General features: G+C 37.5%; 1 protein-coding gene across 1 annotated transcript in view; it reads left to right on the top strand.

The window, feature by feature from the left end:
- The window catches only part of LTBP1 (latent transforming growth factor beta binding protein 1), a gene marked incomplete at its 5' end in the record, with an annotated part of 207,114 nt that overhangs the window by 64,868 nt on the left and 116,526 nt on the right, over positions 1-25,720 (top strand). The window contains one exon of the mRNA XM_082305848.1: positions 4,490-4,657. Coding sequence (XP_082161974.1) covers positions 4,490-4,657 — 168 coding nt within the window. The remainder of the gene's footprint in view (positions 1-4,489; positions 4,658-25,720) is intronic.

The following is a 25,720-nucleotide window of genomic DNA, read 5'->3' as shown; positions in this document are numbered from 1 at the left end:
TCAGACAGAATTTTTGTGCAAGGGTTATGGGAGAGGTATGTGTAAGCTCTACCAGCCGAGTCCACAGTATAAGCCACTGCTTGTGATTTTTGTTGTGAATCTTTTTGATTAGATCACTGTGAAGCACAAAAACATCATGCACACAATAACATAATAATTTTTCAACACATTAAAATATTTTCTTCTCTTTGCCCCACTTGACCTATGAGACAGTGCAGTGTAGTCATCTTTTTAACTGAATACTAGTTCTGCTTTCACTGGTGCTGCTAGCCCATTGTCTTCCTGCAAAACAGGGACATGCCACAAATCTGTGATCCACTACAGCTATTGAATGCTAGTTAAATCGTTGCAGAATGCTGGAGCTGTAAGGGCAGCCATAAAACCAAGAAAAAAAACCCCGTGTTTATAGAAATTCTTCTAGAAAGAAATGAAGACTGAGTAGCATTACAGACAAAGGGACCCAGGAGGTTGAGGAGGAATCCTTTCCCTTATACAACTCTGCCCAGGCACGGCTGTGTGAGCCGTTGTGACCACCTGGACCTAAAACCCGCCACCTGCCTTGTCTTAACTCATTCACCTTTTCTGCTAATGCAGAAAAAAAAAAATAAAAAAAAAAATCTGTTTGTCATGATGGACAGTGGGGGCAGAAGGGAGTCTATGAAGAAATCCTTTTGCTTATATTTTCCATTTCTCCTGCAGTTGTTGTTAAATCATAAATTTATCACAGCAGGAGCTTGCCGTGTTCATAATATTATATCATAGTGACTTACAGAGATGGAAAGAAAATTACATACATGTGGTGCCAATTTTCAACTAAAATCTCATCACTTTACCCAGGCATCTTTCTTTTTTGAATCTGGCTCAAGAGAGTTTCACAGATTTTGGAAATTACGGGTACGTTCTTCCACTGATCTCCTTTGACAAATGTATCCAAGAGTTCTTAGGTATCAGTGACTATGAGGCAGGATGATGGTGCAGTTGGCTGAGCCTCCTTGTGAATTTGCTGCCTAGCTCAGGGATGAAGCTTTAGCCAGTATTAGCAATCCTGATTGTCTTATCTTTATTAAAACAACAGTATGAGTTTATCTCTAGTTCTGCCATTTTTTCAGTAGCTTTGCTGTTTATTTGGTGTTGGTATCTTCTGCGTTTGTTATCTTTCATTAGGCTCATTTATATATCTGGTCTCACATTTGTATTTCTTCAGTCTGGTGTTATACTTCAGAGCAGAGTGAGGTGTTTCATTTCCACATGTTTAAAATTGGTTTTGAAGAGTTTATGATACATTTCTGTCTCTCTCTATACATATTTAAAAAAAAAAAAAAAAAAGATTCCAGATATGTTGCAGTGCTGTAGCACCATCATTTTTTTCCAGAAATGAATTTGACATAATCTAAGTTGCAGATCTTGTCATGTCTATGTCACAGTGGCATCATGAGTAAAGCTTCTGGAGTTTAAAGAGGAAAATAATCTGTACGCTACCTTAAAAATGTACTGTCCTTCTTTAATATGAACTAGCCCAAAACCAAAAGAGGTCAAGGCTATAGCAGTAATGGGCTTTTTCTAGTTTGAAATTGAGGCTTTTAACATTAATACTGCGAAACCAGCCAAGAGATATCAAAGGATATAGTTTCTCATTTAGAATTAAATCATCCCCTCTTTGGAGAAGGGGGGTAGGGAGAACCTACAGAAGAGAAGAAAGGCAGAGGATTCAAGGAAGTCCAGGAGTCTAACCTTGCACAGTTTCTGCCAAAAGCTTCCTTTCAGGAGAAGGGTTTCTGGTCTGTTTTCAATTTAAATCTGCATGTATTATGCTCACTGTTAAGGTCCTAAACCTTAGGATGTGTGAGGCTAGTACTGTCTACTTAGGTACAACTACAGAGAAGGATGAAGATAATGTCTCTGCCTTGAATCATCTCCTCATACACCGGTCAATTTTCAGCTCAGAGGTCATTATTAGCTTCGTATCCTTCCTAAATGTCTCCAGAAGAATGGAGGAAGTTAAAAACTGTGGCCTGCTGGGCAAGGAGAAGAAAATAATAGTTTCGTTATAGTTTTCATAAATCTGAGAAAGATGGAGAAAATCTTCCTGTGTCAAAAGAATATGAAGCCGTCTTATTTCTGGCTCTTTGCAACTAGTAAAACAGGAATATCTGTGAGAAATGAATTTGTTTTATAGCAAAAGCATTGCTGAATAATGATTTGAATACTTGTAGGGGCTAGGGCCTACATCATGCTGTTTTTCAGACTTCTTACTTCCCTGAAAAGCTGCATTTAAATATTCTTTCATGGATACTCTTTACCTCTGTAGATACTGGACTGTGTTTTTGAAGGTATTGTTCAGCTGCCGTTCCTATGTTGCTACTCCCAAACTTACGTGCTAATATTTTCTCACTCAAAAGGGGTGAGAGGCAAATTTACAATTTCCATTCAGTCTCATACTGAGGCGTCTCTTCTACCAAAAATTCTGCTACAGAATTTTTCTAATAAAATCTGAACTATGTGATAAAAATTATTTTAAAAATATGATGTTGAGGTTTTTTGTTATAAGCATTATGCCCAAATTTTGCTACAGCTCAGCACTCAACAACATAGTGCAGAATACTATGAAGGAGAATTAAATCATGGTTTACTTCCATCTATACTGGCAAAGCCAATTTTTTTTTTCTTTTTTAGCTAAGATGGAAAACTTGTGTGGGTCCCCCAATACTGGTTTTTACAGTGTAGGCAGGACTGACTTTTGTGACTCAACTAACCATGTTTTTTTAATTAGATCACATCCTAAAGGAAAAATGTTACTAAAACATCTGAAAATATAAAATATAAAATGGTTGGGCTTTTCTAGGAAAAGGTATATATAAAATTACACAAATAAAATACAAAGATGGCAGTATTGCTTGTGAAGCTGTGCTTAACAAAAGGAAAGCTTAGAAGTTCTAGCCTCAGCGGTTCACAAGCCACTTATGTCTGTTCATTGGGAAAGGTGTATTGATAATTTTCCGAAGAAATGCTTGGCATCCAAGAATCCAGGGTGTTGTCTAAATTGACTAAAATCACAATACCAGCCTTTAATTGAAGTATTTTATTGGTGCGTCTGTCTGGGCTGTACTTTTTCTAGCTATTGTTTAGGGAGAATAAGGTGGGAGCATCTGTACTACAGCTGCTGTTCAAGTAGAGCAATGCCTTTACTGTAGACAAAACAGTTGGCACAATTGTCTTAATTTATTTGTTTATGAAGAGCCAGAAATAAGAAGGCTTTATATTCTTTTGAAGTGGGAAGATTTTCTTCATTTTCTTGAGATTTTAAAAAAATTTTTTGTCCAGAGGGTATTGCATAAACTAGGTTAGACAACTATCCAGCAACTTTTTTATTTCTATGACATGAGGAAGAAGGAGATTCTTCTCTTTCTGTGCGTCATTTCTTGGGATTGTTAGGTTTGATATGGAAATATTTATTAATAGTTTCCACAAAGATGCTGTGATATATTTACAAGAACTTGCTGAATTTATTAGTAAGTGTGCAGAGGACAAACTGTTTTCTTTTTAAATAATTGCAAGTGGAATCTGTTCTTTTTCCTTAATTTTCCTAATGAGTAGTTTTAATCTCCTTTTTTGTCCTCAGCTGTTAGATATGGAATCAAATACATCTGTTTTTAAATCAAATTCTGTAACAAGAAGTTCTTCTAGTTAGCTTAATTTAAAATTAGTGTTCACTCAGTCTTAATTACATTCAAGTTTTTAAAATGACTGTATGGAAGTATATAAAAAAAGAGAATCTTTTTTGTCTTTGAGCTCAGAACCCGTATTTTCAAGCATTGATACTTACCCTTTTCTCTGAGCTATTTATTACTTAAACAAAAGCTGACAGCAAAGCTCAGCCTATAATATATAAATCCTTGTGGAAAAATAGTGCCAAAAAACTGTGAAAAAATGGGTCCAGGCAGCTGCGTCACAAGGTTTGACCACTTCGGGCTGGGGTGCCAGGAGATTTGAGACAGATGTTTTCAGACATGCCGCATGCCTAAAACATTTCCAGGGGTCGAGCTACAAATAGTGACTTAATAAGTGCAGAAACAGGAAAAGTATGCAGGAGGACACAAGAGTTTATTCACCCCTAGGTGCACAGCCAGCCTCTTTACATTACATCTGCCTGTCAGGGTTGGCTATTTAAGCTGTCATGCCCTTGGTATTGCTCTTTGTCTGCCTGTGAATAAAGTGCAGCATTGTGATTACTAATCCCACTCCAGTGACTTGACTTTAAATGTGGTTTTGGAGCGGATCCCGGAGTTCTGTTTGCTAAGCTTCCTACTCCTGTTTCAGAGACACCACTGGAGATCTATGAGAGAGCGCACTGCAGACTGCCCTCCTCCTGTAGACCTGTCGCCTTTTTCTTCCCCCTGCCTTTTTTTTTTTTCCCAAAAATTTTGAAGGCAATCAATGGATACCAAAGTGATCTGTTTATTTTTCTTTTTTTCTTTGCCTCCGCTGACAGTGGGAAATCACACTGGTCGTATCAAGGTGGTCTTTACACCCAGCATCTGTAAAGTGACTTGTACCAAAGGCAACTGTCAGAACAACTGTGAGAAGGGAAATACCACCACCCTCATTAGTGAGAACGGCCATGCTGCTGACACTCTGACAGCCACTAACTTCCGAGTAGGTAAGTACCCTGAAACTGTATTTGTCCTTAGCTGTCCTCTCTTGACTAACAGAGGGAGGAGATGTTTTGTTATTAATACCAGTTGTGCATCTGTTACTCTTTGTTTGGAGGGCTGTGCTGAGTAGGAACCATTGTATGTTAGACAAGCTTTCTGGTATCCTTCGGAAATGTTCCCAAGAGTTCCTTTTGTGTCATAGAAAAAAACTCCCATGTTTTTCATCTGAATTTTCAGCTGCAGGGCTACAACATGCAAAGCTGAAGCTTTTGGTAAAATTCATCCCTCTGAGTTTGTGTTGGTAAATAGAGAAAATGTCAGATTCCACAAAAAGTTCTGTTTCCTCTTTTTGCTTGTAGAATAGGTATCAAATGCACACAAAATCTAGCTAACACAGTGAATCTGTCTTAAAAAAATTGTTCAGGAGTTCCTTAAAACTACAGTCCTTTTTAAAAATACATCAGCTTAAAACTTTTTCTTACTGCTGAGAGTAAATCAGATTTCATATTTGTCATTTTTAGAACCTGAAATAATGTTAAGTCCAATTGAAGTTATTGAAGCCAGTCATTTCTCTGTTAATGTTTGTTCTTTCTGCTTGTTCAATAAGACTATCCCCAGTATGCCAGTCTAAACCCTACAACTGCTTGACCATGTTGAAACTAATCCTGAAAGCTATCTAGGATAATGATTAGCTTATTTAAACTGTACACTATATGATGTTGGTAGGAATTTGTGTGCAAGTATCAGTCTTGTAAGCTAAAAGAAATACAGATACATGGATACATAGCTAACCACTTTTAAATTTGTTGTTTCACATTATGATATCCTTAACTGCTCTTGTTGTTATCCTGAAAATATTCTAGTATCATTTTCTCAAAAAGAAAAACAAAAAAACCACTTTAAAAATTAATTATTTTGCCAATTTATACTCAAAGAATGCCAGATATGAACATTGTAATTTTAGTCTCTGTCTAGTATAAACATAATGTCAGGCAGTGCTGAGCCTGGCCAATACTGCCCTTTTTAAAGTGCACTATGTTTCAGGCTCTCAGGGGGGAAAAAGCTATTCCAAATTATTCTTTTCATCCAGACAGACGATACAAAGAGCAGTTCCCTCTCTTAACACTCCTACTAGACTATCAGACTGTGGGTGAAAGCTCTTAAAATTAATAACACATTCCTTGATAATGTGTATGTTTGTAAAAATATATATTTTTTGGACTAATGGATTTTGCAAAGGAAGGGTCAATAAAATACTTTAAACTTACATTTACTGTCAATAAAGATTTTTACCCGTGTTTTGGCAAGAATCACAGCTAAGTTTTTTGTTTAATTTTCTGACTACTGTGAAAAGTTAGGGTTATTCTCCCCCCCTTTTCGTTTGACCTAATTTTTTTATTGAAATTATGAAATGCTGAGAACAGGCAGTCATGTAATTTGTCTGCTATGTAAATCTGTGCTGTAACACGACCTTCTCTCAAATACTTGAAAACTTGGAGAGTGGAAATCGACCTGTGAAGACGTGTTCCACACCTTCCTTCCTGGCCTCAGGCCATGCAGCTCGTGATGCACTGTGTACAATAGGCTGCTAGAAATATTCAACCAAAGCAGCTCATAATAGTATTTGATAGAAAGATAGGGGAGCGTAATGTTTAAAAATGTATAAAAACAAGTCGCTACACATGTATGGGGATTTTTAACCTGCCTGTAGCTATCTATCTTCCCTGTTACCTTTAAAAGACCAAAAGCATTCACCACATCTCTAAGTATCATCATTTTTACAGAAGAGGAATAAGAAAGAGGTCTAAACTGTGACTTCAAGGCTCTCCAGTTAAAAACAAAAATGCTATGTGAACTTAACTTCTTAATAGCCAGAGAGGAGAGAGCCTACACCTGTAGATTGAATTCTTTCACTGATCGCAGATTTTCAAGAGCTTTTGAATCAGGATTTAAAATATATACTACTGAAATAATTTTTATATCTGTGCTCCAACTAGTGCCTCTCATTAGCTTAGGCTTGTCCTGATAGAGATGTCTCCTGATACATAAAGCAGAAGTAATTTGGGTCTTCTGAGATCATTTATTTTTGTTACATTTTTAACATCTGTATTATGTTTTGCTTGTGCTTTTTGCTTTTAAGTCCCTGTTCTAAACTTGTTTACTTACCATTTATCCAAAATGCATGGAAGTTCTTACTCTGATCATTTGACGTTTTAAAAGTGCAACCATGAAACAGAATGTCACGTTAGAAAATACATACTTAAAGCAGCGAACAGCAGGTTTTCAGTATGTTTTTTTTTTTAAGTATTTGTTCTTCCTGAAGTCAGAAAAGATAAATTCACATGCCCTATTTGGAAAACTAACTCCTATTACTAATAATAGATACCTACTATGAGTGGGGAAATTAGGAAACTGCTTTAGGTTGTTAGATCTAAATGTATTTCTGTAGCAGGAGCAGCATTCTAGTAGACAAGATTGAATTTAGATTCTCTGATGACAGATTGCAGTTAGCCATCACTTTGCTGAGTTCTTAGTAATCCATTCTTTCTAATAATGAACCAAAGTAAAATTTTGTGTGTACATTTTAAACTTTGTGCTGAACTTTGTAAACACTTTATTTTCAGAGAGAATGAGTTGCAGTGCCTGTACTAAAGCTACACAAGTTTTTCCATGGGTTATTTCAGATTCTTAAAATTTGCTCCGTTTGTCATTTCAGCTGAAACTTGGTATCAGTAAGTCCAGGCAAGGAACAAATCCTGTTTCCTGAAAATTTTATTAGATATGAATAGGCCGTTAAAAACAAAAACCCACAACAAGAAACAGATTGGGGGAAATGTAGCTTTTCAGGTAGCTGAGATTTTAGCTATTTTCATGAAGAGATCTAGCATTTCAATTCAAGGTGATGAAAGCTTGGTTTTTAAAAGGAAGGATCTCCTTGATTGCCAAGCTGCTTCAGTGAAACTTTGGGGTTTTTTTGCAGTTTCATTTTGTGAATGGGATATGTTGCACAGTTAAACTAACCAACCTCCGGTATTTCATTGGCTTGGAGAATGAAAGCATTTAATCTGAGTGGAAGCTTCTGCTGAATAGATGATTCTCATTACTCTATTGGATTGATGCATGTGCAGTTTGTATGGTATTTCAGTCCTGATACTCTACAGAGGATTGTAAAACAGGGTTGATATATGTGCATAGGAAAGGATGTGTATAGAATAACATATGAGGTTTCTGTCTCATTCACTGTTGAAGTTACTCAGTGATGTGTCCTGTTTCTCCTCAGAACTATTCCACATTCCAAAATACCTATTTTTGAAATGAATTTTCTCTCTGTAAGGAGTGGGAGGACAGCGACTAATTTGTAACTGTAAGATGAATCAGTAAGGAATTAGGAAATGCCCAAATTAATTTTCTTCATGGTCTTTAATTTTTTCCCTATTGTGCGTATGTATTTAATTATAAATTTACATTCTGTTTTTTTCCACAGGATCCCCCACCTCATTCATTGCACAAGAATGACAGAACTTAGTAAAGGAAGCAGTCATTTAATACTTAGGTTTATATTTACTGTTCATTTGCAGCCCTGCATCTCATTTAAAGCAGTTCATTCAAACTGTTATAAATGAGAAATTAGAGAGTTGCATGCTATTTAGTGGAAGTGCATATCTTTCTGTAGAAATTTCGTGACTGAGCACTTGGAAGTATCTGTGTCAAACAGGGAAATAGCATTCTGCAGATGGAGACCAAGGAGAGTTTAAGAATTTTTTCCCAAGACTGTAGGAGACGATTGTGGCAGAGGTGATGATAGAATTCTTGCTCTGCTACTCCCCTTTATGTCACTCTTTAATGCTCGTCAGTATCTCTTCGTTTAACATTCCTTTCCCCTTTTCTTCTGATCCCTTTTCATATAGCCTGCACAGTTGTTCTTCCTCCTGGCTTTGCTGTGCACAACCATAGTTTACTTAGGCCGTTATTGGGGATGAGGGAATATTTTGTTGTGTGCTCTCCCTTGGAAGAAGGACAGAATTTTAGGAACCCTTTATTTCTCGTTTCATTGAATTCGAGTTAAGTTGAAAGTTAGTGTTTCTCCTACAGCTTCACTAGTCTTTGTAGGGAATTGTTGTGAGGTTGAGAATGATGTCAGATGTGTGTGTTGGGGCCTGCAGTCCATGTGAGCCATTCTTCCTTGTGAGAACAGAAGAGAATGAGAGGATGTTTATCCATCCTCCTTTCTTCTCATCTATAAAAGGTCCATTTGTCTCTGGTCCTATATTAACATGTTAATAAGGATCTGCCGGACATCCTTTGGTGACGTGGTGTCATGGTGTCCGAAGTGAAAATGTATCTGGTGCTTTGTATTTTGAAGGACCAGATACATTTATTTAATCATAAATTTTAAAACTTTCAGCATGGATCACAGTGATCTGCATATCCTGTGCCCTGTTGCAATAATGCTCAAATTATATTGCCTATTGCATTTTGGCACTTTTGCTATTGGAATTTTGTATCAAAAAAATGTACTGTTTTACTGTGTTGACTCTGTACAAGTGTTTTTGGATAACTGAGGTTGTCCAGAAGTTTCCAATTATGTATAGACAGAAACTTCCAAGAAGCAGCATAAACATTTTGCTCAGATTTTATTTGGTCTTCTGTTGAAAGTAATGAAAGAAAATTTGACCAATGTATTTTAAAACAATAAGTTAATCAAAGGGAATTTAGTAAAAAGACTCAGTATGTAATTATTATTCTAACATAATTTCCTATCTAGGAAAGAGTCTAGAGAGCATAATTATTTAGAACTGTGGAAACGTAATGCCATTATTTTACAAAAAGTTGACAGAATTTCTGAATTTTATTCAGACATACATGATCATGAATTTCTATCAATGCTGTAGAAGTTAACATTGCTTTTTATTCAAGCATTTCTGGTCTTATCAAAAAATTGTGTTGGTTAAAAATGGCAATGACCTCTAAGCAAGCCAGGACATTTTTCTGTAGTTTGCGTATGACAGGAAATCCAAGAGCAATGAATGGCTTTTTCTTGGTGCCATTTGCTGTGTAATGAAGTTGTTGTTTCTTTGCTCCATATGATACATACTACACATACCCTACTACGCTTAAGAGGTAGTGTAAGACTATGACATTTGAGAAAGATTTATCAATATCGTTTGGTATGAAAAGGCATTTATTGTGAGTAATATTGGAGGGCAAATCTGATGACATATAAAGGCATATACTTCTACGAGCTGTTGGTCTTTTATTTGTGTAGATTTGTGAGATTTTACAGACTCTTCTGGCAGCTTGTGAGGTGTACACTGTTCAGTTTTCTACCCATTATATTTTATTCCTTGTTTTGTTGTACTGGGTTTAGTGAGTTGCTATAGAATGGGAACGTGTTAGAAGGGATGCTTTCTTCTGTATTATGAAGTGGTGTTTAGTACTCAGTGAATGGTGTCAGCCTGGGTAAATGAGCCATCATGTCTGGTCTATGTAATTTGTGCCCCAGCAAAACACTATTCCTATGGCTTCAGCTGAGACTTAGCAGATGTACATGTAGCTTCTCAAATGGAGGATTTAAAATAATTGATAACAAATGTCATGCAGAGATTTTTGAATTCCTTTTGGTAACATAACTGAAGAGAATTGATTTTTTTAAATGCTTTGGTTTTCAACTTGATTACGTTCCATCAGACAGCCTAGTTGATGAGGGGCTTATTTCTGGAATAACTGCTTAACTCAAGAACAGTGTATGATAATTCATAGTCTGGTTTTAGTAGTGTATTCTCTGTGGGTAAGAGTGAAGTGTTACTTTGAAATATCCTTGGTTTTTGCACTTGAACTTGCCATAGTATTCTTTTCTGCAATAGTTATGATGTAAGAACCTTGCTATTCCCCAAGTATTATCAGTTTAGTCCTTTTACTGTCTCTATAGTGGCTACCTTGTAGCCTTATTTGGTAAAGGTTTTGTTTCTGCTCTTCCTGCAATAATTATCATTTCTGCTCTGTCAGGCTTTATTGTTTTATGCTCTTTTTGCTGCCAGATGAAATATTTTTTCTTTTAATAGACACTGGCAAACACTCAAATTTCAGAATTCTCGGACAACTTGGTTAAAAGATTAACTTTTTAAACTTTCTGCAACAATAGTCAAGGAAGTTGGTCAGTCTGTCAAAGTGTGCCTCTCTCTCTCTCTCACACACACACAGAAAAAAAGAAAAGGATCAGGACATTAGAGTTTATTCACTGCGTTAGCTGGTAATTTGAAATTTAATCTGTATAAATGATGACCATGCTTGAAATATTTATTCATGCAGCAGCATTGTAACAGCTGTAGCAAAATGAAGGCCAAGTATTTTTCCTCAGACACTGGACTGAGTGGCTAAAATAGAAAGAAGGACAAATAACGGTGGAACTATTTTATGAATTATTTACATCTTCCGCCTTATAGAAGATACTAGGAAAAAGGCATTTCCCAGCCTGGAGAGCCAATGTAAAACAATTTTGAAGAACCACTTATGAGCATCAGTTTAACAGATATTCCTTTTCTCCAATCTCCCTTTGTTCTATACAGTAAATTTGAGCAGACAGGAGAGTGAATTCATTTGCTTACAATCCAGGTAGTGTCGTGTAGGCTTTCCTAATCTGAACCGCTAGTAGACTAAAATTTTACCCTGTAATGTAAATGTATCACTCTGTAGTCTTAGCAGCACTCAGGATTTTAATGCATTTTTAATTATTGGCCACCTGTACTCAAATTACAAAGAAAAATTATATCTTAAGGATTTTGTTGTTGTTGATATCCATATCTGTTCAGAAGGAATGCTTTCTGTCCCCCATGTATTTATCAGTACTTGTCATCAACAAATAGTTCTGGTTTTTACCATGCAGCTTACAGCATCTGTGAACTCTTTCTTCATAATCTTAAAATAATTATTCAAATTTGACATCGTTCCCTGTGATTCTAATGGAGGCCAGATGCTAATTTAAAAAAAATGCATCATTCAGCCAGATGATTTTAATGAGGTTGAACTTAGACAAGCCTGTTAGCAACTCATTTCCACTCCCTTGCTCACCTTAAGGACTTCAGACCATCCCTGTGAAGCAAAAGTCCATCTGCTCTCAAAGCACTCGCCAAACTGTATATTATAGACAACACAGTCTTTGGATGTACAGTCATAGGAAAAACCACAAGTGGAAATGGTACAAAATCCACACCTGCAGCCATTCAAAAACACATGGAGTATGTTTCCCTCAAAGTTAAAGCAAAACAGAATACAAAGTTAAAATGCATAATGCTTTATTTTACTGTATGTGGTTTTAATTTCTAGGGATTAGTTTATGTACATCTGATTTCAAGTACTGTAAAAAGAGAACTAAGAGTGCATTTATTTGAATGATTACATTGTTGCATATTCAAATAAACACACTACCTTCTACAGCTATAATTTTGTTATTGCTAAACCAAATGTCTTTGCACATACCTCACTGAAGATCAAGTATATGCCAACTTTGGCTTGAAAAAAAAAAGTTGCCTTTGAATTATGCAAGCACAGAAGAGTGACAAATTTCTTCACTGGTTAAAATATGGCATTTATCATGGGTAGATTTCTTAGCAAACGGGTTTGTATTTAACGTGTCCTGTTGGACATAAGACAATTGGAAGGAAGCAAGCAGCTATCATGGCTCTAGATTGCAGTCTTTCCCCGTTCAGCCTCCCTACTGTCTATTCTATTTTTGTTTATTCTGCTCCAGATGATTACTCTGTCTCTGGACAGGGTAGCCTGTATAACTTTCACCTATCCATTCCACCTATAATCAGTTCTTAGATTTGAGTATCACTCTAATTGAGAGGCCTGTTTTGTAGCGTAGAGGCACAGAGATTTCTGGATCTTTCTTTTGGAACATGAACTGTATCTTCATTACGCACACATTTAAATTCTTTGAGTTTTCTATCTATCCATAAAAAATCTGAACTGTTAAAAGGGAACTGTGAACTTTTAACCAGGGATTTACAAATGTGAATCAAGTTGAAGTCCATGGGAATTGTAAATTTTTTTACAAACCTCTTACAAGGTCTTGAAGGACGCCAGTCAATGAATAGAAGGAAAATTGGGTGTTTGCTGCTTGCACAGGAAGGGAGTTGAGTTTTAAGAAACCCAGTCACATAGAGTATTTCTCATATGTATTTTATACAGCCAAAAACTTTGTTATTTTGTCATGTTGTATTTTTAGTTTAATTTAAAGATGATAAGCTGAGCTATGAAGTAAAATTTTTATACTTTATATTATTCAGATACTTAAAGTTTAGGGGAACTTTCACCAACTTTTCATGTCATAGTTTAGGAACATGAGTTCTCTGACTTCTCCCTGAGAGGGACTGGCTCTGTCCATAAATTGTAGAGGACAGCAGTCTCCAAACTTTTTTGATCGCGCATCTCTATCAGTAAAAAATTTTTGAGCGTGCACCCCCAACATATGTATATTTATTTATTTACAAATTATATATGGTACTACTGTATATATCATATATATGTACATTATAAAACATATACAAAATAGAAATTTAAAATGGATGATAAAGAGAGAAAGATTAATTAAACTCTATTTTAAAGATATTTATTTTATTTATTAATTGTACAAAATATATTTCGTTCCAGCATCCCAGTAGATTGTCTTGCACACTGCCTGGGGTGAGCACACCATGCTTTGGAGACTGCTGGTATAGGGACCAAAGGAGACCAGCTTCATAATATAAGCTATAATATTATCTTCCTGCAGTTAGTATGTGTCCATTGTGTCTCTCTTACTTATTGTTTGATTATATTAAATTCAGCCTGTTATGTTAGATGCTATATATGTAGGTGGTAGAATACCTTTTTTCAATCTGATCAGAAGTTACATGGATCCAAGAATCCCTATTGCAACAATGGGGGCAAAGGGACTTTTTGTACTTGCACACATTTCGGCACACAAGGTCAGGTACAACATTGTGGCATGAAGCTTGTCAGTGGGGTTGTACACAGCTCAGGGGAGCTGGGTGCACAATTTAATTGCTTGGAACTGGACATAACCAGTCAGAGTGCTGACCATATTTTAGATTTACGTAGCTTGTGCAACAATTTATACAGGTATTATGTGTTGTTAAAAGAACCACAATGAGAAGTGTTGAAGTTGTGTGTTTTTAAATGAATTTCCAACTGTACACTCTCTGCAGAGTAACCTTTATCCTTCCTACTCATTAGAACTGACTCTGTTCCTTTCCTCCTTCAGAACTCCAGGATTTGAGTCTCTTGCTTTTCACTGGTCTCCTATGACCTAATTTATTACTCAAACTTTGAATACTGTCCTTCCCAATATTCTCATATTGTGTCACCTCCTCGCGGTCAACTCCCTAGAAAACTTTCCAATTTCTTGTGATCTAGCCAGTGCCAGAAAATCTTAGATAACTTATGTTTTTCATGGTTTTTAACTAGTCCAGGAAGGTCTGGATTATGAGCCATTATTTGTATGTTAATGGGTATCCACTTGAAATAATCTATTTGTGCTTTATTCTTCTTGTAAACTTTTTCCCACAAAAATGAGCACTGTGGTAATGTTACAGTAATCAGAGAGCAGTTTCCTGATGTTTGGAAATGATGGAAATTTTTGTAATGACTACAGTTTTTGTGGCTTTTCTTTTTCTATTCGAAACATAATTTTGTTATTGGAGAATGTCTTGTGGTATGGGATGCAGTGGATCAGTGTTCATAGACCCTTTGGATCTGAGGTTGAGCGTTCATCCCACTCACTGAATCTCACTGAGGTGCCTGAACCAGGAACCTTGTAGGCGGTGATGAGAGACACCTTTATGGCAGGATGGCCTGAATGGCCTGCTGGGTGAGCCTCCCTTCACTGACAGAGTGGGAAACCTCTGGTAACAACACTCCTAATTTAGATGGCTCAAGAAGGCACAAAAGCTTAAATGGGATGAATCTCAGCTTAAATATCTATTATTCAGTTGCCAGAAATGGTAAGGATGCTGATGTCCCTGGCCAGTGTCAGCTTTGCTGCTTCTGTGGTCTTCAGAGCCTTTGCATAACAGAGGCGTGACCACATCGCTTTAATGTTTCTCAGGACATTTTTCCATTTTGTCTGATGGTAACCAAGTAGTTTGATGTCTAAGAGCAGCTCTTTTCTCTGCCTTACACTACTGGGTGTTACTACTTTTTTACTCCATGCAAGAGTCCAGTACGTTTTTTTTGAAAGAGCCTAATAAGAGAACGGTGTCAGAGCAGAGGATCAGTTCAGTGACTTCATCACATTGTAGCAGTGCATGAGCAATAACAGCTTAGTGTCATTACGGTCAAGTTACTCATCAATCCTGTAGTCCTTAAAGGTGGGTAATGCTGCTCAGCTGACACCAGAAAGGAGGAGTACAGCCTGGAAGGATCCTGTAGCAATAAAGATGCTTGTTGTTCATTGTTATCTGTCGTCCTGTTGAATTCTTTCTCTGTCTGTTGGAAACAGGTACATTACAATGTTAATTAATGCATGTTAGTATTGTGCGTGCTCAGGCACTCGTGTGCTATGCAGAGGAGTAAGAGACTTAAAAGCACTGGGAACATAGGAAGGATTAGTTTTCATCAGAGTCTGCGAACCTTGATTTCAGTGTTCCCACTTTGACAATGGCAATTAATGAGTTATTCAGCACTGCTTAAAGTTGATACCTATAAAGTCTTTATACTGCAACATACTATTTTGCAATCTGTTTACGTTTTGTATTCTGCAGGAAGTTGTTTTAAGAATGATGGTTTTAAAGTGTTGCTAACTTGCTACACTTTCAAACCCGGCCTTCTCTTGAGATTTTATTTCAGTAGCATATGTCTTGCACAGAGAGGAAAATTAATAGCAACACACTGTAGAAATCTGAAGAAATGCCTGGAGTAGCTTTTCTGTATGCATTAGCATCATTGTCAAAGGTCTGACACTGACCATTTGTAATGCATTAATTCCTGATAAACAGCAACTAGTGAGGTGGGGTTTTTTCCTTGGTATACTGGTTCTAGGCCTAACCCTTATGTTATACTCAGTATATCAGGATCAGCTCTAATAAAATCAATAGATTCACCAAATATGATCAGGATAGGAGTGAGTCATCCCTTAACAGTATCTATCTGCTTGCCTCTAAAAATACTGTCTGAATTGTCTCAGATATTGAGAACATTAGAAGCAGATGTAGCAAAGAGTGGCTGTGAGCATCATGGCTGTTAGTGAGCCAGAATCTTCCTGTCAATCATTTCTCAACTACCATAACTTTTGCTATACCCTTTTTTATGTTGAGTAACCACCGCTTTAGGCCATTTTCCATGACAGAGCATGCCTTTTATTTTTCTGATGGCATTTGAATATTGTAATATTGTTTTTCAGCCATCCCATTCTTTCCACACTGTGACACTTTAATAGTTTTTTGGCAGCTGTTGGTCAGAAGGTGCTCAGTTCAGTAAACTACACACAGGCCTACAGTTGCATTTGACATGTCTGAGGATAGCTGGCTTATCACAGGAGCTTGGAAGGATGTCATACAGGTCCTATGAGACTCCCATGCCCTTTGAACCCACATTGAGGGATGAGTGAAACACCTGGGGGCATATCAGATGTCTCTTGGTTGACTTCATGTACACATCTTCGAGTTGCTAACATCCAGCTCTTCTTCCTGAGGTGTTTTAAAGTACTGAGTTTAAAACTGAGGAAGACGTGAGTAGTACAGTGAAATTGTCTTGTGCATGTTCATTCTGGATTTCTTGCTGATCACAATGCTCACTCAACAAATGAATATTTCTCTAAAATGTATTGCAGCCTTGTCCTTTTCCCGAACCTGCTCCCCAGTTTTCAGTATCAGGATCTCCCATAGTTGACGATGTAGCCTCCATTAAAGAATGACTGATACCCCACTATTGATATGCTTTTATAATGAAAAACTGAGACATAGTGGGACAAGCATGTAGACTGAGACAGCTTAAATGTCATCATCTACATATGAGGTGCATGTTGAAACTTTTGTCACAGTCAGTGGAGATTTAGAAATTTGTTCAACTCACTCTAATATAGGCACAGAGAATTAAGGCAATACCTATTTGATTCTGGTTTTCCTTGGATAGGATCTCACAGCTTTCCATCACCAGTGAAGACATCATCCCTCGCCCTTTTTTGTAAGTAGACAGGTGTTCTTTTCTAGTATATACCTAATTTGTTACACTTACTGCACCTTATTTACAGTGAGTTGACACTACCATTAAGCGATGCTAATAAGTAGGCAGCCTTTCAGTAGCTCAAATAAAGCTCAATTACTCGTGGAGATAATGATCATCCCAGCAGCTGAGCCTGTACTTACCAGCTGAGTTAGAGAATGAATTTTAAATGGAAGGTTTGGTGTTGGGAGGTATAAAAATAAAAAATGCCTGAAGATGTAGGTGATCTGATTTTGTGATGTTTTCTTTTACTTACCTTCCTTGGTAATTGCCACGTAGTAGATGAAGTGATGTAGTAGAATCACAGACATTCGTCCGATTAGGCTTTCAGGTACTACATTATTTGTTAAAGCTTGGTGCTGATAGTGGTACACGGAGGAGTTTGAAAAGAACTAGTGAAGTACAGCTTCATTTAAAGAGATACATCTTCCAGAATTGTGAGAACAACAGTGAAAACATTAAGGGAATAGCTAAACTGCATTCTAGCAGTGGGCTTTCTTTTTTTTAGTGTTTTCTTTCTGCTTATTTTAAATGTATTATTCTAGATCTGTAATAAAGCTAAAAAACCACAACTGCTGTAATTCCTGATTTTGGAACTATGTTGTCAAAGTGTATAGTGCGAAGAAAATCCATGTTTGTCTATGAAAAAGTGTAGAAAGAGTTTATTTTGTAGAATGATATGACTGCAGCCTGAAAATGGTGATGGCTACAACAGACACATAGTAGATCTGTAAGGTTTTTCTTCACAAATGTAAACATACAACAACTTTAAAATAACTGAATTGATAAATCATCAAATAGCGTAGGTATGATGACAGCTATTGACCTTCCCTAGTGCAATGTCTCTTTTTTAAAAAATTTTTAATATGTGCTGTGTGGCATTTCATGGAGTAGGGAGAGTGAGAGAAAGAGAAAGCTGTTTGGGAATTTCTTTATTTTTTTTCTGTTGAGAGGAAGAATCCTTCTAGAGCAAGAGCAGTTCCCTAGGATTCTTGGCAACATATTTTAAAGTGTAAAATTATGCCTGCCCAGATGGCTTTAGTGACTACTACTTGCTCTTCTACTCAGTGATTCTCAGCTCTACTGAGTTTAGTCATGAGACTAAATTCAAGCTAAGAACAGTGCTTTGAATCCAATCCTCAAAGCTACCTGCATTTTTCTCTGAATCTTCATATACGATTTTTCTTCAGTAAGGTTTCCTTGACAAGAGAAAATTAAAAGTAGAATTGATTCAGAGGAAAAAAAAAAAGGAAAAGCATGAAAAGATTGGAATTACTTTTGGAAGGGTTCAGTCATGAAGGAAGGAAGAAGGAAGACACCAATCGGATTTTGTAACGATGAGTGGGACAGGGGGCTAATCTGATGACAAATGGAAGGGGGGAAAATAGTGATAAGCACAAATTAAAAGTTATGAAATATAGAAAGTTGGTAAGGATAGCTAAAGAAATCACAGAAAAATATTCCAGGGTAGATATTAAATATTATACGAGAAGAAGCCCCGTAGTGGTACAGGAGATAACATACAACAGACACATTTATAGAATTGTTACTGCTGATAAATTAAAAGCAGAAGGATTCAATGACTATTTGCTTTGTGTGTGGAAACAATCTCTCCAACATAAGTGCATCCTACAGAAATGCCTGGTTACTTTCTGGAATGTTAGTAACTGGAAATACTGGTTAGAGATGGTTTCAAAATAGACGGAGGTGCCATCTAGTACGTAAGAGCTGTTAAATTCAAGATAGTGATCTTAATAATGGGGCTGAAAGGATGAAATCTCATACTTTGTGAGAAGGATACAATATTCTTTCCTCTTCAAAAATGTAGGTCCATGTTGGATCAACAAAAAATAGATTTCAAAAATATTTATCAATTTCACAGTGTAAGAGATATCTCTAAGTAGCCTTCTGGTTACATTAGTGAGCTTTTTGGGCTCAAGAGAATCTCATCCTTGACAACATTTAGTCCATCTCAGAAAGGGCCCAGGCATACCATTTTTACAGCATGTCCTTAGAAACTGGCAAACAAATGCTGTGTTACACCATTGGCAGGAGATGGAGGCTAAAACTCTTTTCTCCTTTATTGATCTGCCTGGATTCCTCACACTTAAATATGGGTATTTCATCTCTTCTGTCATAATATGATACAATGTCCTACATTTCTAGGACAGGTTATCTTCTCCCTAAAGCAGTCAATTCTTAAGAGCCTCGTGTTTTCATAATGTTTAGAAGTTGAGGGTGCTCTTTGCAACAAAAAATCATTCAAAGGCTCATGCATCCTTGTTAGTAGCTTCTGGATAAAGAAGAAGTTTTATATAAAAGGAAGGTGTGTACATGTGTATGTGGCGTGTACACAGATCTCCTTACTCTGGGATTTTTAGAGGCAGCATGCTGCTTTGGTGGTCTTGACAGAGTCAAATGTGGTTGCAGTTGGGTTAGAGTGGAGTAAAGACAGTTGTTGTTACTTGAATGCAATTTGTTCTCTTGCTCAAGAATACTGTATTAGTTGGGTTCATCCTTGGACTCTGATGTTTGCTTACATCTTTAATGTTAACAGTCTTGAAATGTCACGTGCACTCAACTGCAAACCAGTGAAATGACCCCTGCAATGCAACTTAGCGTTAATATTGTTTTGTGGGAGGGGGAGATGCTAATGATAAGTGATTCTATATAATTCCTGAGAGATGTCTTCATTCTGCATTTATCCCTACTGGTGTGCGGGGGGTGTGTGTGTGTGTATAATTTTAACAGTGCAAATGTAAGAAAGTAATTTTACCTACAGAAAATAATATTTATATGCAGAAAAGATTGTTTGTATTTTGGAAGTGTTAAACTTGTTTCGGGACTGTTCTTTGTGGCTAACTCTCTTGATTTTCTTTGAGGCTCCCCCCCCCCAATGTGCATGATCCAGACAGGAATAACATCACAAAGCTTGTTTATTTTGGCAATAATTTGGTTTCCTTGTCTGGATAAACAGCAGTACTTATGATTCCATTCCCAAGTGGGGCTGCATTACTTTGTTAAAAATCCCTTGGTAATAATAGTTTAAAAATATGATACAAATTCTAATGAAGTCGGTGACCATGTTGATTCACAATAGCTGAGAACTCAGTTTAGTAGCTGCATATTTTTTCTTATCATACCATTAGATTTGAGGTAGGTGCCTGTTTGAAATCTTTCCCTGCAGTGTTGCAGATCTTATTTCTTTCCAGAGGAAACATCTGGAGTGCCTTCAGTGTCATGTTCAGCCTTTTAGGATGATTTCTATTAATGTATTGCAGCATTCAGAGTGCAAATTTGTTTGATAAGATCCTTGTTATAATATTTACACATCTACTGATAAGCAGTGTGAAGATGACAGTATAAGGGATCACATTCGATATAATTCCTCTGTATCGCTTTCTGGTCAGAAGTCTGTCATAATGGAACATACTACTTAGAATGACATAAAGTATTTTTTTTTTCACTTGTGAACATTTTTACTTGTTTTATTTCTTTCCCACTGAACAAAGGTGAATGTTAATGCACCCACTGAAATGACTACTGCATTTTTTTTCTCAAGTAGGTTTTGTTTTTTTTTTTTCACAAGAGTTAAGACTTGGGCGTTCAGATATGAAGGAATATGCATAACAGCTTTGAATATATTATATTGATGATAATTATAACTACAGAAGCACAGAACAAAAAGAAGCAAAATCTTGGGACTGTATAAACAAACTAGATTTTGGTGGTGGTGTTCATAAATTGTGTCCATGAAGTCTTGATAACAGTCTCCGATAATAAAGAAATGTACTTCATCAGGGATGTTCTTTGAAGTACGCCCCTTACCTATACTATTGTCTGTCATTCCTACTAATTTACAGTTATTCATTGTAAAAATACTACATGTTTAAATTCATGCCATTTTGGGGGAATCTATATTTGTGTAAGCTACTTTAATTAAACTAGTAGTAAACAAGATGAAACTATTTACTAGAGAGATTTCTATATGACAACTCTTTCATTGTATTTTTTACTGAGTATCTTTTTGGTGTACCCAACTGAGAAAGCGTGCACTGTTGTTCTACCCACCTTTCCTGCACTAATTTTCCAGCAACACTCTTTTACAAGCATCTTTCAAAATATAGTTGCATGTTATTGTGCATATTAGAGTATTAATCTACCTGAGTCCATGCCTTATACTTAAGCCGTTGTTTAGGCACAAGATTGCATTCAACAAAGAAAACCAGAGGAGAGCCTCAAAACATTTTGTCCTTCTTGTTGAATACTAGAGATTTCATTAAAAAGTGCTGTGCCGGGGAGGCTCATCCCCCATGCCATACTGCCATTTGTCACATACCCAGACTCCTCTCTCAGCAGTAGCAGAGAGTAGCCATTTCTACAGGACTGCTTGTGTCTGGAACCAAATCTGGTGCTGTCCTCACTGTTTGGATCAGTGAATAGCAGTGGTACGTAACCAGCGATTTGTGGGTGGTAACTAGGCTATTCACATGGGCAGGGCATCGCTTTCCTGTTTTCAGTGGTGAGAAGAAAAGAGCATTTTTCATCTGCTGTTGGAGCTCTCGCCATCAGATTTACTTTTTAAAATTGCGTTTGCTTGTTGCAATAGAATGTTTCTCTTAAAAGTTGTCAAAATACAGACATTAGGATAAATTCAGAGGTGAATATAAAGGTGTTATGCTATTAAATCAAGGCCACTTAAAGCTTCTTTTCTTTTCTCCCTCTGCTTCCCAAAGCACAAGTTTGTAATATCAAGATTTTCTTAATCTTACTTTAAAAAAGAAACTAATTATTTGGTGACTTAACTTGTAATACCTTATATAACACCTCTGAGTTATAGCCAGGAATCTGAAGAAAAAACAGTTTTGGATTAAGCAGTTAGAAAATTGAGGGACAACAAGAAAGAAGTGGCAAAAAAACCCTAGGGGAATAGGGAAGAGTCTAAACTGAAGGACAGCATCATTACTGTAGCTCATACCTCTGTGCCTTTTGTGGGTTACTCTGAGAGTTTCTGCAATGAGAAAGTAGAAATAAGTTTGGAGCGATTGCGCAGATCTGTAACACCTCTGGATTTCAATTTTTACCTAAAGTGCATGGTGTTTAGAGGCACTACGTTATAAGAACGTTGTATATGGCAGTGCTTCCCCTCAGTGAATGCCGTATCTTCTTTCATAGAATCATAGAATCGTTAAGGTTGGAAAAGACCCTTAAGATCATTGAGTCCAACCATTAACCTATCACTGCCAGGTCCACCACTAAACCCTGTCCCTAAGGACGACGTCTACCCGACTCTTAAATACCTCCAGGGATGGAGCCTCAACCACTTCCCTGAGCAGCCTGTTCCAATGCCTGACTACCCTTTCAGTGAAGAAGTTTTTCCTAGTATCCAACCTCCCCTGGTGAAACTTGAAGTCATTTCCTCTCGTCCTATCACTTGTTACTCGGGAGAAGAGACCGACCCCCACCTGGCTACAACCTCCTCCCAGGCAGTTGTAGAGAGTGATAAGGCCTCCCCTCAGCCTCCTTTTCTCCAGGCTAAACAACCCCAGTTCCCTCAGCCGCTTCTCATAAGACTTGTGCTCCAGACCCTTCTTCACCAGCTTTGTTGCCCTCCTCTGGACATGCTCCAGCACCTCAGTGTCCTTCTTGTAGTGAGGGGCCCAAAACTGAACACAGTCCTAGAGGTGCGGCCTCACCAGTGCTGAGTACCAGGGGATGATCACTTCCCTGGTCCTGCTGGCCACACTACTCCTGATACAAGCCAGGATGCCATTGGCCCTCTTGGCCACCTGAGCACACTGCTGGCTCATGTTCAGCTGGCTGCCAACCAACACCCCCAGGTCCTTTTCTGCCAGGCAGCTCTTCAGCCACTCCTCCCCAAGCCTGTGGCATTGCATGGGGTTGTTGTAACCCAACACACATTTTTTCCTATGAAAAATTGTGTTTTGTAGGTCTGTGTGCTAGTCCCTGCACTTTCTGTATGCTTAGTAACAGCATGGAAGAAAGATGCCCAAACAGCTGTGGCACATGTAGTAATGCTGGATAACCGTGTAGTGCTCAGAGACAAAATTAATCTGCTGATTCGTGATGCATCTAGTGGAAATACTGTAATCTAATGAGCAGTTTAAGGTTTTCCTTGGAGAGCCTGTTGATGTAATTGAGTAGTGCTTACACTTGAATAGTTGATAGCATGTAAATAGAAAAGGCAAAGAGCGATGATGAGGGAAAGCGAGACAGAAACTCGCATGTTCCCTGAGCTGTAAAAGAGGCGGCATTTGGAGAGTCAGATGAGGAACGTTTCAAAACCTATCTTCATTTTCTTCAGCATTGGTTACAGGAAGGAAGTTTCCATCCATCCCAAGGGCTTGTTTGGGTAAGCGTGGGCTATTTTTTAAGGATTAGGAGGATTTCGGCCCTTGGAATTTGTTTTGTTACACATTATTTTGATTAAATTAAAACATTCGTACTTGATTAAATTAGTTTATCTGGAGCTGTTCAAGGTTGTTTGAGTATCTTGAAAACAAATTAGATGATGTAATTGCATGGACAAACTGTATATCAGTGGTTTCCTAGCTTCTTTGTTGATGATTTCATGCCCTATTTTTGTGTTTCCAACCCATAGCCGTGGCAGCTTTATCTGGATTCACATTGCAAATATTCTCCTTTTTCTATACATTCAGCCTTTCAGAGACTCCCTGTGGGGGCATCTCAACGCACCTTCTCTGCTTGGCTCATTTTGAACAGTGATACCCACCAAGCTGTGCCAGGCTGGGGGGAATGAAGGCCTTTGGATGCCAGAGAAATCAAAAATTCTTATTACCAATTAATTGCACAAAGATGAGAAGAATACTTAAAATGTTTGTAGTTCCTTAAACCTGTCTGTACATTTCTAAAGGCTGGATGTTCATTTATATTAAGAAATTGTTAAATTTTTTCAGTCATATGTTGGCTGATTCCTAAGAGACAGTTGAGAGACTTGGCTTACAGCAGATCTGAGTGAAGAATTTGTTGCCTTTCTGGCTTACAGCAGATCTGAGTGAAGAATTTGTTGCCTTTCTTAGGTCCATTAATACTTTCTTTGTTTTGTTTGTGAGATACCCACGTGTGAACTGAAATTTCTTGTCATCTTATGCAGACGTATCTCCACGTTTTTATCAGGCTCCGAGCAGCTAGAGGATTTCACACCATAACGGATATTTTTATTTCTTTTTTCTTTTTCCTTTTCAGAGGAAATGGCAACAGCCCAGTGAGAATCAGGCGCCAGTGCACCCTTTGTCTGAATGCCAGTCGTGAACATATGTACAAACCCAGCATCTTCTAATGGTCTCTCCCAGCACATGGGCCTGGGTTTTGTCAGGAGTATGCCCTATGCCTCTGGCAACGTTCAGCCATTCTGTTTGTTTAAGTTCTTTAACCTCAATGACAAAACAAAACAAAGCAAAAAACTTTCATCAGAAGTTGAGCTGTTCAAACATACCCTGGCTTTATATGCTGTTCCTATCTTAAGTGGTCCTTTCCCCAGAGCTCTTTGGTCTCTGTTAACCTGAGATTCCCAGAGCCTTGTCAAGGAAAAGTAGTGTTTCCTTCCTCTGCCTTTTTGGAGACTTACCCCCCTTCAGCTCACTTTTCTCGAATGGTCTGTGTGTAATTCCAGCTCTGGTGAAGTTGCGTGCCTGTGATTTGCAGCAGCAGTGTCATAATCAAATGCAGCTCTTTCTCCTGGCCATAAAACCTACCTGAGGAAAGAGCACAATTAGTGTGTGTGTGCACTTATTATGCCTATTTAAAATTATCAGATATTTTATTTCAACATGTTTCTTTCTTTTTTTTTTAAGTTCTCATAATATTTGCCATTTGAGATTATCAAGTTTTCAGTTTAGCCTGGCAATCACATCCTATTTGTTTTTACGTGACTGAGTATAACTTACAATTGTATATTTCAGAATATTTTAATTTAATTACAGAATTTTATATTCTTAGAACAGATTTAATGTATTCTCATTTAAAGTTCATTCTTCATACATTAGGCCAGACCTTCAAGAGATGTAAATCAATGTATCTGTACGTAAATCAGTTGAGTGATTTGCACCACATGATAATGTGAGCAGCTTGGAATTTTTATCTTCTGTTATATGTAAATACTGAGAAATTAAACATTCTTTATTATTCACCTCATACTAGACCTTTCAGTGGCATTTATTTGCACTTATTTGCACAAGTTATTTGTGTGAATACCTACAGCAAACAGTTATGAAACGGGACATGAATGAACTCTTTTCTATTGGTATCTTCCTTCCCAGTATTTTTAACACAAACTTTTGTTTGCTTGAAAGCAAAGCTTTTCATGTGCCCGTTGGCTACTGGGCGGGCTCCTGCAGGAGAGGAAGGCCTGAAGAGTGCCCTGTAATGCAGAGATGTCCGCACATCGTGGCCTTCCAGACGCTGACTGCTTTATAGGAACAGGAGCTTGGAAGAAAGTAATTTATTTTGATGGAAATACCGGGTATATTTATATTGTTTAAAACCTGTGTTTTGTACATTGCCTTGTTGCCTCAAGGCCGGCGAGAGCGGGAAGAAAACCTTCTTGCACTCAAGGAATTCCTCAGTGAGACTATTTCTGTTTGCCTTTGTTTCGCTGTACTTCTTTCAAACACCAAATTGCTGTCCCCTTAACACTACTTTACATTATTTCATTGTGTAATGTTACTTTTGCAGGAAAACCACCTTAGCTTTCGACCTTGCTCAGGCAGATCTTTACAAGTACTTAAAAGTCTTTGCATGTTGTTGCTATTGCAGTAAACCTGCTCGTTTGTGGCTGCTCAGGAAGAAACGGTACCAGAGAGAGA

This window comes from Platalea leucorodia (genome assembly GCF_965183815.1).
Source record: "Platalea leucorodia genome assembly, chromosome: 3".
In the NCBI taxonomy this organism is placed as follows: Eukaryota; Metazoa; Chordata; class Aves; order Pelecaniformes; family Threskiornithidae; genus Platalea; species Platalea leucorodia.
This window is presented reverse-complemented; position numbering and strand designations above follow the sequence as displayed.